The sequence below is a fragment of the Sorex araneus genome, chromosome 7, assembly GCF_027595985.1.
Source record: "Sorex araneus isolate mSorAra2 chromosome 7, mSorAra2.pri, whole genome shotgun sequence".
NCBI classification, from domain to species: Eukaryota; Metazoa; Chordata; class Mammalia; order Eulipotyphla; family Soricidae; genus Sorex; species Sorex araneus.
The window spans coordinates 34,170,514-34,190,448 of record NC_073308.1 but is presented as its reverse complement, the minus strand read 5'-3'; the positions used below and the strand labels follow the sequence as shown (position 1 = coordinate 34,190,448).

General features: G+C 44.5%; 1 protein-coding gene across 4 annotated transcripts in view; it reads right to left on the bottom strand.

Annotated features, from left to right (window-relative positions):
• CAMSAP2 (calmodulin regulated spectrin associated protein family member 2) overlaps positions 1 to 18,830 on the bottom strand; it is an 83,217-nt gene extending 64,387 nt beyond the window's left edge. For all 4 annotated transcript variants that reach the window (XM_055144327.1, XM_055144328.1, XM_055144329.1 and 1 more), the window contains exon 1: positions 17,961 to 18,830. In XM_055144327.1, the coding sequence (XP_055000302.1) occupies positions 17,961 to 18,099 (139 nt within the window). In that variant the 5' untranslated portion in view covers positions 18,100 to 18,830. The remainder of the gene's footprint in view (positions 1 to 17,960) is intronic.
• Positions 18,831 to 19,935: the final 1,105 nt, after the last annotated feature.

The window sequence follows — 19,935 nt, the reverse complement described above, 5'->3', positions numbered from 1 at the left end:
GCATGTGGCAAACCCCAAGAACTCCACATGGTCCCTTGAGCCTGCCAGGAGTCATCCCTAAGCACAAGTCAGGAGTGAGCCCTTAGCACTCTGGCTACAGTCCCAAAGCCCAAATAAATCAGTAGAGTAAAAATAAATATGTAGAGTAAAATACACTTCAAAAATTTCACCAAACTCGGGGGTTGGAGCGATAGCACAGCGGGTAGGGCGTTTGCCTTGCAGGCGGCCGACCCGGGTTCAATTCCCAGCATCCCATATGGTCCCCTGAGCACTGCCAGAGATAATTCCTGAGTGCAGAGCCAGGAGTAACCCCTGTGCAGAACCAGGTGTGACCCAAAAAGCAAAAAAAAAAAAATTTCACCAAACTCGATCTTAGGAATACTGCCTTACTTTCCATATTTAAATATATATATGGGCTGGAGCGATAGCGCAGTGGGTAGGGCGTTCACCTTGCACGCGCTGACCTGGGTTCGATTCCTCCGCGCCTCTCGGAGAGCCCGGCAAGCTACCCATGGCATATTGGATATGCCAAAAGAGTAACAACAAGTCTCACAATGGAGAAGTTACTGGTGCCCGCTCGAGCAAATCGATGAGAAACAGGATGACAGTGACAGTGATACAGTGAAATATATATATATCTGCCTTGCAAGAACTGATGTCACAGGTCAATCTCTGATGCTGAGTGTGCAAAACACCAGTGAAATCTCTGGCTCAGTCAGGTATGTGCAAACACTGCAACTGAAGTGTGCAACCCAAGGTGAGCATCACAGCTGAAAAGAATCAACCCTGCTCATAGCAACAACAAATCACTGAATGTTATTCAAAACAAAATGTTATTCAAAAGACACAAAAATAGTCAATGACAGGAACCACAGCAAATAACTGAAGAAAGTTATAATCATTTTTTGCCTTATCAAAATGGAAAAAAAAATCCACTGTTGACAAGAAAGTACTACATTTGAGTACATCATTACACATGATCGGAGTACAAAGACCATGTTTATCTTATGATCAGGATAAAAGTTTTCATCGCCTAACAGTGTTTGGTACACTCACTAAACACTCAATCTTTGAGAAATTAAAAGTGTTTCTTTTGTTTGTTTTTGTAGGCAACAGCCTTGTTCAGAAGAGAGCCCCCAGATTCTGCAGTAGTGATAAGAGTTTACTTTGTGCACCTACTTTGTCTGTTTTGCAGTGGACCAAAACCAACCCCAGACACTAAGTCAGGCGAGGCATGTGCTCTATCACTGTCCCAGACTCAGGCCTTCTTATGTGACCTACACTGAAAAACCCTCCTCTTCCCCTAGGCCAATATAGATCTGCAACAGTATTTCCTCTCAAAACTAAATTTCTTATAATTATTCTTTATTTCATCACTTCTATGCATTTTGGCTAAGGTATAATGTAGTATAATTAATCTACATTCCTTACTATTAGAAATTAGCATGGTATAAAGGGGAAAATTTGGGCTTTGAAAAAAAAAAATGGCAGACCAGAGCAACAGCACCAGAGGTTGGGTACTTGTCTTTCATGCAGCTGATCCAGGTTCAATCCCTGGCATCCCTTATGGTCCCTAGAGCCCCACTAAGAGTGATCCACAGACCAGGAGTAAAACCTGAGCACCACCAGGTGTGACCCAAACTAGACTAGAAGTTAAACACTGTAGTAGACCTCTGGTATCAACCTTGTTGATGAATACTGATCGGGCAGGCTAGTTGCAAACTACTGATATATCAGGACAAAAAAATAACCTGTGTCTCTCAATGAATAAATGAATAGAGAAGTTGCAGTAAAATGTATGGTGGAATTTCATTCTGCCATAAAAAAAATCTTGCTGGGGGCTGGAGCGATAGCACAGCGGGTAGGGCGTTTGCCTTGCACGCGGCCGACCCGGGTTCAAATCCCAGCATCCCATATGGTCCCCTGAGCACCGCCAGGAGTAACTCCTGAGTGCAGAGCCAGGAGTAACCCCTGTGCATCGCCAGGTGTGTCCCAAAAAGCAAAAAAAAAAAAAATAAAAAAAAAAAAATAAAAAAAAAAATCTTGCTATTTGCAGCCATGTATGGACTGTGAGGCCATGTCAAGTTCACAACTTTTGGTCTGTACACTATCTGTTCCTTCTGTCCCTGAAGTTCCTCCCTTTAACCTTCAGAGAGGTGTCTCTTTCCACTTAGGTCTAGTTAAATAACGATACACCTTCTGTAACCATCCAGATATCCTATTTTAATTCTCAACATTACTAAATTGCTATTTCATTTCTGCCTCTTCCCACTATAATGTAACCCCAGCAAAGTAAGGTACATCTTTGGCCTGTGTCACTAGCCATAAAACAGTATCTAGAATACAGCAGGCACTCACATATTTACTGAAAGAATACAAAGTACCTAAACATAGAATTTTGCCTTCAAAGATCTAATTAAAAGTTGGTTGCCTCCTCCCTCCACTTATAAAATCATGTGTTAAGTGTTGTACAGCATTCCTGAGCTTAAATTACCTCCTCCCACTGCCCGCTGAGACTAACGTACCTCTTCTGAACTCTAGATCCTCCTAAGTCACCAGCCCACTCAACTCTTTGCTTGGATGACAAAAAGAAACCTCAAACTCAAAATGAGAGTCAGGTTTCTCAGTGACAAGGGGAGTTACGAAAAAATAGGAAGGACAAAAAGTAAACTTTGTGGCACAGGCTGAAATAATAATAAAAAATAGGGGCTGGAGCAATAGCACAGCGGGTAGGGCGTTTGCCTTGCACACAGCCGACCCGGGTTCAATTCCCAGCATCCCATATGGTCCCCTGAGCACCGCCAGGAGTAACTCCTGAGTTCAAAGCCAGGAGGTAACCCCTGTGCATTGCTGGGTGTGACCCAAAAAAGAAAAAAAAATAAATAATAATAAGCAGTATAAAGGCATAGTTTTATATCTACCTACAAAAGAAACATGTAGCAGTACTCTAACGTACACACATATCTGAGTGTTTTCTGCCTGCCTGTTAAAGCTCAGTAACAATAAGCTTAACCTGGGTCCCTTAATAACAGGGACATATTGAGAAATGTGCCACAAGTGATTTCATCATTGTGTAATTACACAAAGCTTGATGGGACAGTTTATTACACACCTAGGCAATGTGATAAGGCCTATGGGACCATCACTGTATATGCAGTTCTTTACTGCGCAAATGATGCCTGAGTATGTATCTTGGTTCTAACTGCCTTTCCCACTAAAAAGAACCAAAGTGTGTGAGTGTAAGTATGTGTATTTACGCTTAAAGGGAAGTAATGCTAGTAAAATGCTTTGTATGTAGAAGGTTTGGACTTTGTAAGCAAGAGGCCTGGATTTGCTTCTTACCACTGCATGGCCTCCTGAATACCAGCAGGAACGATCCCCTAAATCAGAGCCAGGAATAGACCCTGAGCACTGCTGGGTTTGTGTCCCTGGGTCCCCCCCCCCCAACCTCCCTCTCCCCAAAATGGGAAGGGGAAAAAAGCCAAGGAAGATGATGTGGTATCAGAGAGCAAAAGTAGGTGGTAGGAAATGATCTCCAGTTCTGTGTTTCCATCAATGCTTCTCTGGGAATAGGTCTCTGCATTTTTCCTTCACGTCATCTAATCCTTTTGGAACATTTCCAGCATCTGATTTTGGACCCCATCATCACCATCATCATAGTTAGTCAGATCCAAAGTGCCAGAGAACACTGGCTACATGAGGGCAACACATGCCAGAGTAGCAGAGCAGAGCAGAAGTGAGGAAGTGGCCCAGTTAGTCTGTGCAGAGAACTGCTTAGACCAGGCACAGAGAGCAAAGGGAAGTCTGGCAAGAACGAAGGCCACGCTCAGGGAAGAGGCTTCCTGGCCAGTGCAGAACACAGCTCAGTGCTGAGTCTTTAAAAGCGCCAGCATCACGAGAGTTTGAAACAGACCAAAGAACTGTTCAGTCTTTAGAAGACAAGTCAACTAGATATGATGCATAATACTGGAATGGATCCAGATGGGTAGTAGGGAAAGTGATAATGAAGATTGAAAGATTGAAGCAATTGACATATTTGAATATAAACTTTTTTTTAAAAAAGCTTTTTACGTTTATTATTTTATTTTATTATTATTTTTTTGCTTCTTGGGTCACACCCGGCGATGCACAGGGGACCATATGGGATGCTGGGAATCGAACCCGGGTTGGCCTCGTGCAAGGCAAACGCCCTACCCGCTGTGCTATCACTCCAGCCTCTTGAATATAAACTTTGAATTAAATAGTATTTTATTGAAGTTTTATTTTGTCAAAGTTAAATTCCTAGTTTTTATTTTACGGAAGGATACTTTATCTTAGGAGACAGAGGATAATATTTGGAGGTGGCGGGGGCTGGAGCAATAGCACAGCGGGTAGGGCGTTTGCCTTGCACGCGGCCGACCCGGGTTCGATTCCCAGCATCCCATATGGTCCCCTGAGCACCGCCAGGAGTAATTCCTGAGTGCAGAGCCAGGAGTAACCCCTGTGCATCGCCGGGTGTGACCCAAAAAGCAAAACAAACAAACAAAAAAAAAATATTTGGAGGTGGGAGGTAAGATGTCTCTAATGTAATCTGAAAATAGAAAATACATGTGCAGAGACATACACCATATATACAGAAACACATTTGTGGAAGAGAGAAAAAGGGAGAAACTGATAAAACAACAAAATGTTAACAGTTGGTAAATCACAATAAAGAGCATTTGAGGAGGTTTTTGATATTATTCTTTTACATCTAAACTCACTGGAAAATTTTACAAAAACCTTAAAATAACCTAAAATTATCTTTGCCCCCTGATCATCTTCCAGTGTCCCCTATACCAAGAACTATACCACCATCTATATAACTAGACAAATTAGAGACCTAAGCGTCTCTAATAAATACCTCATTCTACATCAACCCAAATAAAGCCCATCACCAAATCTAATTCAACTCCATCCCATTCTCAAAATATCTCAACCCACATCTCCTTGGTTATCATTACTTTTCCCTTGAATTACAGTATTTACTTCAAGTTACTCTCTCGGAAAGCCAAAGTGTGCCTATTTCCCATAAGCAAGTTCACATGCTCCAAAGCATCACCAAACTGCTAGAGTTGCTCATGAATTTCAACTTCATTGAAACTGAAGAACTGGGGCTGGAGACAGAATTCAGTGGGTAGTGTGTTTGCCGTGCAGGTGGCTGACCTGGGTTCAATCCCTGGCATCCCATTTAGTCCCCAAAGCACTACCAGGAATAACTCCTGAGCAGAGCCAGAAATAACCCTTGAGCATCACTGGGCGGGTGACCCAAAAACAAAACAAACAAAAACCAAAAATATTAACTAAGAACTGAAATTCTTCCTCCAATCATCGAAGAAAGGATGATCCCAACCCTGCCCATCTTCTCCTGTCCCTGCTAGCCCTGTGCATTTCTTGCAAACCCAGCCCAGAGCCTCAGTAGTATGCATACTCTGTAGATTCTTGCAGGGCAGCAATCCAACTTCCCCCTTTAAATAAAAGGGGGGAAAACCGAAAGCATTCTTCCTGCCTTTTTTGTACCTCAGCAGAAAGTACTCTTATTTTTGAGACTATTTAATTAAATTACAAAAGATGAGTAGGTTTGTAGCTTGTGAAAGGTAAAACTCAAGTTTTAAGATAGTTTAATCCAGGTGCTGGTTAAAAAAAAAAGTTAGAATAAACAGAATTCATAAAATATATTAAATAAAGTTAAGTGTTTACTCATATGTTAAATACACAGAGATGGAAAAACAAAATAATAGTCATGAGGTTACACTATGTACCCAACACTAAAGATTCATGCTGCTGAGATTAAACAATAGGCAATGAGCACTAAATACACATGGACACTTAATATTCTTGAGTCCTTAATGTGGTCACCTCTTGGTTACACCTATTCTGGCCCAATGTTCTAGGAATACAAACCCAGGGTTTTCATCAGGCTCATTAGCATGCTACTGCTTGACAGGAGTGCTTAGCCCATGCCTCTCTGACAGATCAACTTTGTCGCTGGCAAAGCAAACTATGGACCTCCAGGTTCCCTAAGGCCATCCCATCAGTGGGGACAGGTTATCATGGCAAATGGAAACATCTCGGAACACTGCACACCAAACATCAGCTTGTATTTTATCCCAAGTATAAAAACTTGTACAACCTCTTTCCCCTTGTTTCTCATAGTAAAATGAGTTAGCCATGTGATTTAAGTATTTTTGGTTTGTGAGTCTTTATGTTCCCTGGGCTCTGGGGCAGTTTACCTTATGGTGTATTAGAAGGCTGCAACTAATCAATGTAATAAAGTAATGCCTATATGGAAGGGGAAGAATGAGGGGGAGGAAAAGAGAAAGGGAGAGAAAACTGGGAGAGCCAGAGGAAGGGAAAAGAGAGAGAAGTCAAACTAAACCCATGTAATTCTCGAGGTCAACCAAATTATAAGGAATACAAGAGACAATTGGAAACCTGTTAAACTATGGGGAACTTTGTAAGACAAATACCCTGGTTTCTCCAGTACACTGCAAGGAAAACAAAATGAATTTTGTGTATTTTGAAAGGGATGTTACATAGGAACCTTGTTTGAATATTGACTGGAGTAACTAAACCGTCACTGTCACTGTCATCCCGTTGCTCATCGATTTGCTTGAGCGGGCACCAGTAACATCTCCATGTGAGACTTGAGGGCTGGAGCGACAGCACAGCGGGTAGGGCATTTGCCTTGCATGCGGATGACATGGGTTCGATTCCTCTGTCCCTCTCGGAGAGTCCGGCAAGCTACCGAGGGTATCTCGCCCGCACAGCAGAGCCTGGCAAGCTACCTGTGGTGTATTCGATATGCCAAAAACAGTAACAACTAAACCGTAAAACAAAAAAATATAGATGGAGTAATCAGAGAAACCTTAATGGTTCTTAGTGGTGTGCTGTCAGTAAAGGCAATACTATGGTAGTTTTAAAAGGACAATGCCAGGTCAAAGAGGTAATATAGGAAGTAAGGTGTTGGCCTTGGACGTAGCCAATTTTGATCCAAATCCCCACCATCACATAAGAGCACCAAAAAAGAATGTTGTCTAAACCTCCCTCTCCAATTAAAACATAAAAGGGGAACCCTGAGTTTCAGGTATATATATGTGTGTGTATATATATATATATATGCATATATATATGTATATATATATATATCTCCCAATGAATGTGCTAAGATTTGCTTCAAACTAGTGAAGGTAGGGAGCTGTGTGGCAGAGAGCAGTTAACAGATGAATCAAGGCTGGCCACTGTTACTAGGAAGGCTGGGTGAAGAGTTCATAAACATTTACTACTACTCCACACATTCAAGAAATTTCTACAATAACTGGCTTTGTTTGTTTAAAAGAAAAGAAAAAAAAAGGCAAGAGTTGAATACAAACTTTCAATGATTAGGAAAGACGTTTGAATGTGATACATGAATGTGTGAAGTCTGGAAAAACTATAGCCACTTGCTAACTCACAGGTGAAGGACACAACACAGGAATCCGGAAAAGGGAGTTGATCAAAACCATTCCCAAATCTCATCCTATCTCAGACCTTTTCCAGTTATATGAACCAATATAACCTCTTTATTGTTCGAGGTGGATTTTCTCCTATCACAAGTGAAACATCCTGATACAATCTCTCACTTTCAACTTCTCCTAATCAATAGGTTCTGCCCCCACATTCCCACGGATATATTGCCATCAATGTCTTTGCTGCTAAATCCAATGAAGTTCTGGAGGCCTCTTCAATTGCTCTTTATATTCCTTTATCCTTAAAAGTTTCCTTCCGTAGCCTCAAGGTCCATAACAGGTCTGATTTTCTTTTTTTTTTTTTCCTATTTTTTGCTTTTTGGGTCACACCCAGCGATGCTCAGGGGTTACTCCTGGCTTTGCACTCAGGAATTACTCCTGGCGGTGCTTGGGGGACCATATGGGATGCCGGGGACCGAACCCGGGTTGGCCGCGTGCAAGGCAAACGCCCTACCCGCTGTGCTATCGCTCCGGCCCCTGGGTCTGATTTTCTTTCTTCCTCTCACTATTCTGTCTGGCTTTGCTGGCCCTCTTTCTGTCTTAAGTTCCCTTCTCTCCTCATTTTTCCCTCAAAGTGAGTAGCAATTACATTTTTTATTTTAATTACCATCTATATTCTCTCATCCCTGAGATCTTCTAAGCTCCACCTAAGAATTTCCAAAGACCTAAGAAACACACCAGCATTTTAAAAAAGGGGGTTGGGAACATAACCAGTGGTGCTCAGGAGCTGCTCCTAACTTGGTGCTCAGGAATTGCTCCTGACACTGTTTAGGGCACCCTATACAGTGCCAGGGATCAAATTCATACCTACTACATACAAAGCCTACACTCTAGTTCACAGAGGTGTCTCTCCAGCTCCTACCAGCATTTTAAATGTTCTTCAAACTCAACCCTGTTTCCTCCCACCCTTATCTCCAACACACATGAACTGGTGCTCTCTCATGGCTCCTCTTTTCAGTTAGAAGACCTGGTAAGCTACCTGTGGTGTATCTGATATGCCAAAAACAGTAACAAGTCACGATGGAGACATTACTGGTGCCCGCTTGAGCAAATCAATGAGCAACAGGATGACAGTGACACAGTGATTTGCTTTAAAATTTGTTATAATGCAAAATTCTACAGGACAGAGAAAAAAATTATGCTGCCATCAAAATAGATATGGAAAACGGCTGAAAAAGACAGTCCTGAGAGCAGTAGTGGAATGCCAGTGTAAAAAAAGTGAAATTATCAGGGCTGGAGAGTAGTATAGGAGTTAAGGGCTTGTCATGAACACAGCCAAACCCTGTTCATTCCCGGCATGGCATATGGGCCCCCAAGTCCTAACAAGAGTGATCTCTGGAGTCAGAATTATAGTAAGCGGGGAGGACATTTGCTTTGTAGGCAGCTACCTGGGTTCGATCCCCAGCATCTCCTAGGGTCCTTGAGCGCTGCCAAGGGTAATTCCTGAATGCAAAGCCAGGACTAACTCCTGAGCATTGCCAGGTGTGACCCAAAAAGATCAAAAAAGGGAAAGAACAAAAGAACATTGTGTGACCTACACACACACACACACACACACACATATTAGCTATTTTACAAATTTTCTTTTGTGAAGACAAATGACTTATCTTTTATCCCGAGCTCCCATTTGAGAGACAGAAAATGGTATGAACAAGAGGGCTAGGAATAGGGTGTGTAGCAATTTCAAGATAGCTTGTAAAGATCACACACATGCATTCCTTGCAATCTATGTTTGCAAGCTATGTATGTGTTGGAGAGATGAATGTTTATCTCAAGAAAATAGAAAGTGATAGTTCATAAATTAGGCATGATAAAGTGCAGCTATGAAGGTTACAGAGAGAGCTGTTTGCTCTGTTGCCATATTCTTCGTTTGCTTTCTTTTCTCTAGTTTGCAGTGAAAAGCGTTTCCAGAAAAAAATGCAATCTCAAGTTGGGAAAATAGCTCAAAGGGCTACTGAGCATTCCTAACTGAATCATGGGCACAAACCACAACTGTACCAAGCCCTGAACAAGGTGCCATCCCACTTCCCAGACCTCAGCAGCCCCCAGAACGAGGTGCAGCCCAAAAATGGGGGGGAGAAGGGAGGAAGAATAACCGCATCCCACTCCCACAACAGCATACAGTAATATCTAAAAGCATCATTCTAAGTATGAAATGGATTGAGCCCAATATTTTGCAATTTGGTATTTTGAAGAACTTAAAGCAGTACACAAATACTTTTTATTATGATTATTCAGGAAGCCAGGAAACTAAAACAGAGTACTTTAAAAAAAATGTTCCAGAAAAATAAGGGCATATATGGTAGGAGAACTGGAAAGATACTATTGTGCAAAAATTCAGTCTAAAATGTTCTGCTGATACCGGAGATGAGAGGAAATAGGGAAGGCAGATGGGAAAGGGAGGGAAGGGAGAATGGAAGGTCAAAGAGTATCATCATTTTATCTATATTTTACCTGTATACAATACAAAGGTATATTAAAGAACATTTTAGAAAATTTTACTTTTTAATACCATAACAAAGGGAATTCACAGCATGGAGAAAAAATATTATATTGATGAAGAATTAATGCTTTAAAAAAATGGAAAAATTATGTAAACAATGTGGAATTGAATTAAATATGATAAAAATGATTATTGTGTCAACTAAAGCACCCAAGCTTGTCACTACCCTATTAAATATATAATGGTTAATTTATATAATAGCAATATAAATATATTGCAATTTACCAAGAGAAAAGAGCCATAAAGTAGTATATGTGGAAAACTAGAACCAGAGAGAGAGGAGGGAAGGCCCTAAAATGAGATCAATGCCAAATATATTCCGTTTCTGTACTAACTAATCAAATAAAAATGCTGAAAAAGTAACTCACATTTGAAAGGCTTTTGTGCTCTACACCTTTATTTCCAGTGCTGAAAATAAAATTGTAAAGAACATATAGAAAATTATGACAAAGCAGTGGAATATAAATTTGAATATCATAAAGCTTTTTTATGATACTGAAGACATTCTGATCCCATCTAGAAGCTAGACGATGAAGAGCAAGTTATTTAATACCTCTAAACCTGTTTCCTCATTTCTAAAAAGGGCAAAGTATCATATTTCCTAATTTCCAGTGGAAAGTTTATAAAATCGAAATGTCAACACTTAATTTGCATTTTACCATATCAAAAACCTTACACTGAAGGTCTATCTTACAAACTATTTTTTTGGCAGTGGTTCTCTCAAGCTGAGGTCATTTGTCCAACCACCCACCCCAACATGTGGTAATATCTGGACATTTTTGGTTGTCACAACTGGGAAGGAGGAGGTAGGGCTGGGAAATGCTGCTAAACTCCTACAACACACAGGATAGCCTCACAACTAAAAGTTATCCAGACTGCAATTTTTGCAGTTGGGAAAATTTGCTCAGAGTTTAAGAACTGCTTTTGAGTTTCCCAATTGCAAAAACTGTAGATAAAAAAAGCTGTAAATGAAATAAAACATCCACTTTATGGAGCTGTTTTCAGAATTAAAAGAAATAATGCAAGTAGCCCTGTAGCACTGTTGTCCCGTTGTTCATCGATTTGCTCAAGTGGGCACCAGTAAAGTCTCCATTATAAGAAGTGTTGTTACTGTTTTTGTCATATCGAATATGCCACAGGTAGCTTGCCAGGCTCTGCCGTGCGGGTGGGATACTCTTGGTAAAATGTTCAAAATAATACTTAGCAAAGAAGTATGTGTTTAATAAATTAGAGAGGGGCAGGAGTGATGGTACAGGTGTGAAGCCATTTGCCTTGCAATGTAGCCAACCCTGACTCACTCCCTGGCATCACATCTAGGCACCACCAGGGGTCACTCCTGAGCACTACCAGGTATGGCCCCCAAATAAATCAGAGTACAGATTTACCTTTTAGGCTGGATCTCATACTACTCTACAACAGAAACCTTTCCAGACCAAGTGATCTTTGCTGTTTCCCAACAACGACTTGGGTTTCACCACTCCAGGAACACATCACTTCCTCCGTCCACAATGCCTACTCTCACTCGCCTGACATCCTTCAGACTTGCTTTAACTACATCCTTACTTCTGACCTCTTCCTTCACAGATCACTGAGGCTGAAAGTGACCTCCTTCCCCTCCCTCTTCCATAAGCTACTATTGCAGCTATATGTTTCTTACATAGTAGCTGAATTCTATAATTATAAATATACACTTACCATATCTCTCTAAAACACAAACTCTTAGAACAGAGGCAAGGCTTTAAAAACTGAGGAACTGAGGAACAGGGTCCAGGCATGGAGTCCAGTGGCAGAGTCTGCCTTGCTCTGCCACTGGGATTCCCGATGAGCACTGCAACCAAGTGAGTGCAATCTCCAGCCAATAAAACAAAACAAGGGGAAGAGAAGCAGGGAAAGTTTAATCAAAACCTGCTGTGCCACTTAACAGTAAGAAGACTCTCCACAAAACTTTCTCCTATATCCTCTGCATTATTACACTTTCTCAGTTCTCTGACCATTTCTGATTGCTCTTATTCTGCCTCCTTTTCCTCAGCACCCACAATCCATTCTAAGTATTCACTAGCCTAGATTCTGTGTCAAACTTCTTTCCCTCTATGATCTCATCTGTCCCAATTCAATTACAATGCTATATACAGAAAATTCCCAAATTGTGACTTATAACTGTTGCTCATAATTTTTTTTTTGTTCATTGTTGGGTGTGCTTGCTTCTTAACCTCAACTTCAATCATACTTCATACCTACACATAGCTGTCTAGTTCATGTGATTTTTTAAAATAGCTCGAGAGATCAAGGTCAAAGTTTACAATATCAAAACTGACTTCCCATATCAATCTGTTACTTTCTTTCTCTCTCTGCCAATGTATAACAACTTGTAAATCTCAAAAACTCATCCAGAATTGGGAGACCAGAGTGATGGTACAGCAGAGAGAGCACTTGCCTTGTATGTGGCCAAGCCAGGTTCGAGCCCCAGTACTCTGAACAGTGCCAGGAGTGACCTGAGCACTGCTGTGGGTATGCCCCTGCCCACCCCAGCACACAACAACAACAAAAGTCAAGAAAAGTTAAGCAGAAATATGCAGAGTTGAGCTAGAGAGAGAGAGTTACTGTCACTGTCATCCTGTTGCTCATCGATTTGTTCCGGGCACCAGTAACGTCTCTCATTGACAGATTTATTGTTACTGTTTTTGGCTTATCCAATACGCCACAGGTAGCTTGCCAGGCTCTGCCGTGCGGGTGCGATACTCTCGGTAGCTTGCCGGGCTCTCTGAGAGGGGCGGAGGAATCAAACACAGGTCGGCTGCGTGAAAGGTGAACACCCTACTGTTGTGCTATCGCTCCAGTTGGTCTGAGGGATGTGAGTGATTGTTAAACTGATTAACACTGTCTCTAGAGAGAGAGTACAGTGGCTAAAGCCTTGCACACGGCTGAACTGGGGCAGTCCCCAGCACTGCACATGATCCTGAGCGGCAGCACCAGGATGATCCCTGAGAACTAAGCCAGGAGAGAGCCCTGAGGACAGCTAGGGATGGTCAACCCCCCATCAACCTAAAAAGGAAACAAAGGAAAAAGAAAGAGGATATCTCTACTATTTTTTTTCCCTCTTTTCCTTCCCATTAGTCCTACCCACAGAATACTACGCTAACGACACAGCTTTAAGTCAGAAGTCAGTTCCCCCAAGTTCAGATCCCAATTCCCTAAATTAGGAGCTTTGGAATGAGTTCTTAAACCCTTGGACCCAATTTTCCTCATTGAAAAATTTGGATTAGTAACTTCATAATTCTGTCTTGAGGATTAAAATGTGATATTACATATAAAGTGCCTTATATAGGCTGCTTCCAACAGGGCTGACACTTGGAAAGCTTAACCTCAGCTCCTATTCTTTTCTTCTCCCATCCAAGAAAAGATTTTTTTTGGGGGGGGATGAAGGGGGGGCATGCATTGATGCTCAGGGGTTACTCCTACTTTGCATTTAGGAATTACTCTTAGTGGCACTCAGAGGACCATATGGATGCCAGGGATCAAACCCTGGTAGGCCATGTGCAAGTGCCTCCCTGCTGTACTACGGCTCCACCCCGAGCAGCTTTCTTATTCCTATTTCAAGCCACGATCTCTGCCCAGACTTCTGCAGTAACTTCCCCAAAAGGCCTTCTTACTTAAATCTCTTAACCACAGAGCTATCCACTCACTTGCCACTATAATCTTACCCGTGAAACAAAAATGTTGGTATACATAGAAATAAATATAAGGTGTATTTATTTGTAATACCAAATGTTATTGGTATGTTACTGAATTACATAGTCTAAAAGAAAGAGTGATAAAGTCAAAATGATAAACTGGACACTAGGTAGTGGATTTTATATTCCACGTTAAAAATGCTGAACTTAAGAATTTATTAAGAACTTAAGACTACCCGAGGAAGGTTTACATCTATCAATTTACCCACGGAGGCCAGAGAGAGAATTCAGAGGTTAAGGCAATTGCCTTCTATTTTCCCCTAAAGATATAAGGGAAAGAATATATACAGCAAGCTCAGTAATACTGTTGCTTTGATAGATTAGGCTGTTCAAATATATTAGTAGAAACAATTCAACTTCTGCAATTGCCTAAGGTAAGTGGACTATTTTTCAAAGTCAACTAAACAATCATTCTTTATTTGATCAACACTATCTGTTTATTACACAAAATAAACTTACAATTAGGGCTAGTTGGGATACTGTTAAAGAAAAGAATAAAATCCAAAGCCTCTAATGTAAGACTTCAAATTAAGTAAAAATTCCATCTGTTCTCTAGGTACTAGAATGATAGTGCTTTATTATGAATTAATAGCTTCATTAGATGTCCACAATTTCTAGGTGTTATTTAAGTGACCTTTAGAACATAATCACCTTTTAACATCTAAAAATTTAGGAAGTTTCTGAATGAAAAAGAGTTAAGTCAGCACCTGAATACCTATTATGATTTTTCAAAAGTGATTTCAGGGCCAAAAAGATAGCTCAATGGGCTGGAGCACATGGTTTGTATCCAAGAGGCCTACGTTCTATCTGCAGCAACAAATGAGTCTCCTGAACAATGCCAGGAATGTCCACCAAGCACCTAGCCAGTTATTACCAGAAAAATAAACAAGGGACTAGAGTGACAGCATAAAGGTGCTTGCCTGGGATGTGGTGGACCCTGGTTGGACGCCAGTTTGATTTCAGCACGGTATATGGTACACAAGAGCACTGCCAGGGGTCACTACCGAGACCACCAGGTGTGGCCCACCTTTCGTTCCCCCAAAAAAGTGATCACAGAAGTCAGTCTGTTTTTGAGGATTAACTGAATATCCTTAATGCATTTAAATAAGTTATCTATATGCTGCACACCAGTGGTCTGCAGCAAATGATATGTGTTGAATGTTGTCTGAATGATATTTGGAGTAAAAAAGAATCAAGGGGAAAGGGGGCACATGTCTGGCATTTAGAAGTCCCAGTTGATTCCTGCCACGGCCTGAGACTTTGGCATCACGGGTGGCACCAAGCCACTGGACCAAGAAGCAACAGGTTGATTATTACGTAGAATGGACCCAGGTGGTCCCCTAAACAACAGCCTAGGAGAAGCCCCGTTCCAAAATTATACTTAGAAAGATTAAAGAGTGAACAAAATGTTAGTGGCTGCAGTGATAGTCCAGTGGGTAAGGCACTTGCCTTGCACATGACTGACCTGGATTCGGTACCTCGCATCCCTCCTAAATGGTGTCCCACACTCCCCCGCAACCCCAAACCCCATCAAAAGTAATTCCTGAATGCAGAGCCAGGAGAAACTCCTGAGCATCACTGGCCCCAAAACAAACCAAAAAAAAGAGAATAAAATGTAGAAAGTTAACATTCGTAAGGTGTTAATTTCTTGTTACTAAGTGACTCTCTGAAAGGTCTTCTAGAAGTGTTTTTCATTTCATTTTATATATGATCTTTTCATCCATTGCAACTGTTGCCGAGGCAAATGCAACTAAGTATTCGAACTTTCCTGCCTACTTTTTCAAGGGAAAAATAAAAAGACTTAACATCTACTACTTGCACATTCTTCACACTTGCAGATAAAAGGATTACTGTGCAGAGGGTGTGAAATGCAGATGTTGGAGTCACAGAGACCTGAGCTGACAGATGCCACAACCTACCAGATGTTTAATCTTCTTTTCCCCAAATTTTATTAAACCTCTATGATTTACAAAGTTAATTCATAATTAGGTTTTAGACACAGTATGTTCTAGCACCAATCCCACCATTGGTGTCTACTTCAGATGTTTGATTTTTAAAGCAAATTCATCTGAGTTGGCTCCCTCAACTGCAAAATAAGAACAATATCTAGAAGGTCCCTTTAAGAAAAAGTGGAGCAGTACGTTTTAAAACATTGGGTTTAAAAAGCATATGTGACCCATAAGAGTCACACCAAAACCCTTATGTAGCTGCAATAGTAGGGCAGTCTAACCTCTGTCAGCTGGCTTCCATTTCCCTTAAAATGAGAAGACTCTACCTGTACCGCAAGGTGGGTGTGAATCCTAAACACAGCTTGATGCGAAGCATCGAGCAGTGCCTGGCACATGGCAGAGTCCACTGATCTAGATTCCTTCACCTCTCTTAAGGCGTGTTCAAAATGTGTCCCTGCGCGGCCCAGAATCTAGTAACACTGCTTGACATATATCCAGAAAGTAGGCCATTTTCTGAGAGTAGCCTTTGTGAATCCAGGACAACCTTTTGATATGTGCAAGTATCCTCCTGGATTTAGAGGAAAAGAAAATAATTTTGCTATTTTCAACTTCCATTTTCTACACGTACTGACACAATTCACCATGTAAAATTTCCCCTTTCCACCTTTTATAAATGCTGATTTCAACTCTTAAGTGAAAATTAGATTCAGTGTGTTGTGCAAGTTAAAACCAAGAGACGGCTACTTTTTTCTCGCTTGATTTCAGAAATGTCAGAAAAATATTTTATTTGTGTTTTCTATGGTTTACTCTATACTTCCTCTCTGTGTTACTAGACATTGGTTCCAAAGAAATCTTTAAAATAGACGCTATTTCAAAATTAGTTTTTAATTTTTATTTCTTCCTGATGTCAGTTGTAGAACTGAATCAGTTGTAGACAATTCAAATAACTGTCTAGAGATCCATTTGCTTGTTAAGCTGTAAGTAGAGCTCTGAAAACATTTAGCTGTATGCGCTTAACCAGTAAAGCTGAATTAAACCATTTACCCACATATTTTCAGTCCTAAATTTGGAAATAAGCCATCTCCCTTCCCCCTCCCCCAAATTACATTCAACACCAAAAGAAAAATCGGTAAATACTGGGAAACTATTCAACAAATATTTCACGTAATCCAAATTTTATGAACTGGGACACAAAAATCTTATGGAATTAAAGGTTATCAGCAAAACAACCTCACAGGAGCATCTTCAAAGGATAAGCTCATTTCTCATCCTTGCACAACATGGGCTCCTACAGCAACAGCTAAAGAATTAGAACAGAAGGCCCTTTTCCTGTTATTTTACAAAGACAGGGCAAGGGAAGGAGCGTTTAATTGCTTCAGCGCTACACAATATATGTCAGCGGCCAAAGCCCTCAAAAAAAAAAAAACTATTAAAAAAATTCCTAAGTTTGTATTTTTTTTTTTAATTTATGAAGCCAGACGTCACTTGGAAAGAGGGGGATGTCTCACTGATGACACAAGATGAAAATAGCACCCTCCTGACGACCCTCCTGAGCTCAACTCATCCTGACCTTTTTTTCCCTGCTTTGCTTTTTTTTTTTTTTTTAAAGTAACTGACCCGACGGGAGCCCGAAATGTGCAGGGGAGGCAGGTACTGGCGTCCAGATAGCCAACAACAATAAAAATTTTTAAAAAACCCGAACACGGACTGCACTTCGACCAGGCGCCCTTACAATTCCGGGGCGCTCCGCAGCAGCCATCACTGCAAATGTCAAAAACCCATAAAGGACCGTGCCACGGGCGTCTTCCAGCAGCCACGGAAACGACCCAGATGTCGTCTCGGCAGCGCGATCACAATGAGGACGGGGGCGATGGATGTGGCACAGTGGGGGGTGGGGGAAACATCACGTCCCCCAAACCACCCCACGGCGGGAGGGGGGTGGGGAAGACAAAATCGCTCCTTTAAATTTAAAAAAAAAAAAATTTTTTTTTTAAAAGGCACCGACCGCCGCCGCGGCTCGCCGGGGAGGGAAACTGACCAAATCCCTCCCACCTGACCATTCAAGGGCACCCGGCGCCCGACCCCGCCGCCCGGGACTCTGGCTTCGCCTTTCTTCGCCGCCGCGTCTCCCGCACCCGCTTCAACCCGCCCGGGAGGGCGCCGGCGGCCGGGACCCCGGGACCCCCGGCCCCCCAAAGGAAACGCCGGGGCAGGGTGGTGGTGGGGGGGGGGGGGGACAGCGCGCGCTTACCTGTCCCGAAGGCTTTGGCCACCAGCCAGGCCAGATTGCAGGCGACTTTGGCCCTGGGGAAGTCGTAGTGGTCGAAGGGCTTGATGGCCGGGACAATGAACGTCTTCCTCATCTCCCGGGGCTCCGCGGCGTCCCCCATGCTTGCCGGCGGCTCCGCGGGCGCTCGGGGCGCGCCCCTTCACATGGTGTGTGTGTGTGCGCGCGCGCGCGTGTGTGCGTGTGTGCCTGCGTGCGTGCGGGAGAGGAGCGGGGTCCGGGGGCAGCGCCGGGCGCGGCTCCCGCCGTCGGGGCCCGCCCGAGGCCCGCCCGGCCGCCGCGGCTCAGCGGGCCCCGCCGCTGCCCGGCCGCCCCCCGCGCGGGCCGCCGCCGCCGCCGCCGCTGCCCGGCATAGGAATGTGCGGCCCCGCGAGCGCGCGTGAGGGCGCCGCCGCCTCCCCTTTGTCTCCGGCTCGTCACACGGGCTGCGGGGGGGAAGCGCGGGGCGGAGGCGGCCGGGGGTGGGCAGCCCGGGACGGTCACGTTGGGGAGGCTGTGCCCGCCGGCGGCATGGCCCGCACGCCCCCGGCCTCCCGCTCCGCGGCCCTCGGCGCCCGGACAGCCCCCCGCCTCGGGCGGGCGCGGGGCGCGGGAGCCGGCGGAAAACGTCAAAAAATCACGGCCGGCGGCTCGCAGGCCCCTCCTCGGGGCTCCCCGCCCGTCGCCGTCTCCTCCGGCGGCCGGCGCGTCCTCCCCGCCGACGGCGCGGGCGGCGGCCCCCGCGCGGCGAGGCCCGGGTGCGGTGTGTGCTGCCCCCGCACCGCCTCAGGCCGCCCCGCTCGCTCGCTCGCTCGCTCGCTCCCCGTCGGCCGCCGCCGCTGCGGTTTTCCGGCTGCGGCACCGGCTGGAGTGAGCAGATGCGGGCTGTGAGCATGCGCGCTCGCGCCGCTCCGGCCCCGCCGCGCTCGCCGCCCCGCGCGCCGCCCGGCCCACTGCGCACGCGCGGCCTGGCTCCGCGCCCGCGGCCCGGCCGGCCCGGCTTAATCAGCACTTGGGGGTGAGCGGGGCCGCGCCCGCCCGGGAGGATGTGCTCGCGCCCCGGCGGCGGCGGCGGCGGCGGCGGCGGCGGCTGCCGCTCCCCGTGCGGGCCGAGGACCCGGACGGAAGCGAGCGCGGCCTCGCAGTCGTATCACGCCCGGGTTAGGCAGGGAAGATGGATCCCTACTGGGGGGAAAAAACCAAACAAACAAAATAACAAGTCCTGGTTAGTACTCCATAGCCCAGTGCTCGAGATCCCCGTCAGGGACCGGGGTGGCTGCCTGGAGATCACAAAATAATGGTGGCGAGGGAGGGAGGAGCTGAAACTCCAAGCCTGGGTTAATTTCGATCTGAACCGAGAGGTGCTTCTTGCTTAACTAGATGATCTCCGCCTAAAGGGGCCCATCCCCTAATGCCGCCCCATCCCCTCCAAATGAAACAAATCAGACGTGTCCAGCATCTGGAACCGGCTTCCCCGTTTCCCCGATGGCCATGCCTTCCCAGAGCTCTGGCCTTGCTCCGAGCCGCCTTCTGTGCCCCTGGTTACTAACTCAGCAGTCTGGTCTCTTCACAGTACTCACTTCCTCCAGGACGCCTTCTCTGACCGCCCCTGACTCCCAGAACTGTCAGAGTTGTCACATAGGTGCCTCCCCTCCTGTCCCCAGGACACCTCGTTAGCTCTGCCAGAGCACTTTGTCCACTGTAAGGCAATGACAAGTATGTCTTTCCCCGCTTATGGCAGGGTCTGCCTTTGGTGCCGCCCGCAGCCGCTAGTAGCCACTCCATGTTCAGGGACAGTGGATAGGTATTATAGCTAATACTTAGTGAGTTTATCTTGTTGTTGTTTGGGGGACATACCTGGCAGTGCTCAGGATGTACTCCTAGCCTAGGCTAGGGCTTGGGGAACCATAGAGGGGTTGGGGGAATGAAACCAGGGCGGCTGCATGCAAGGCAAATGCCC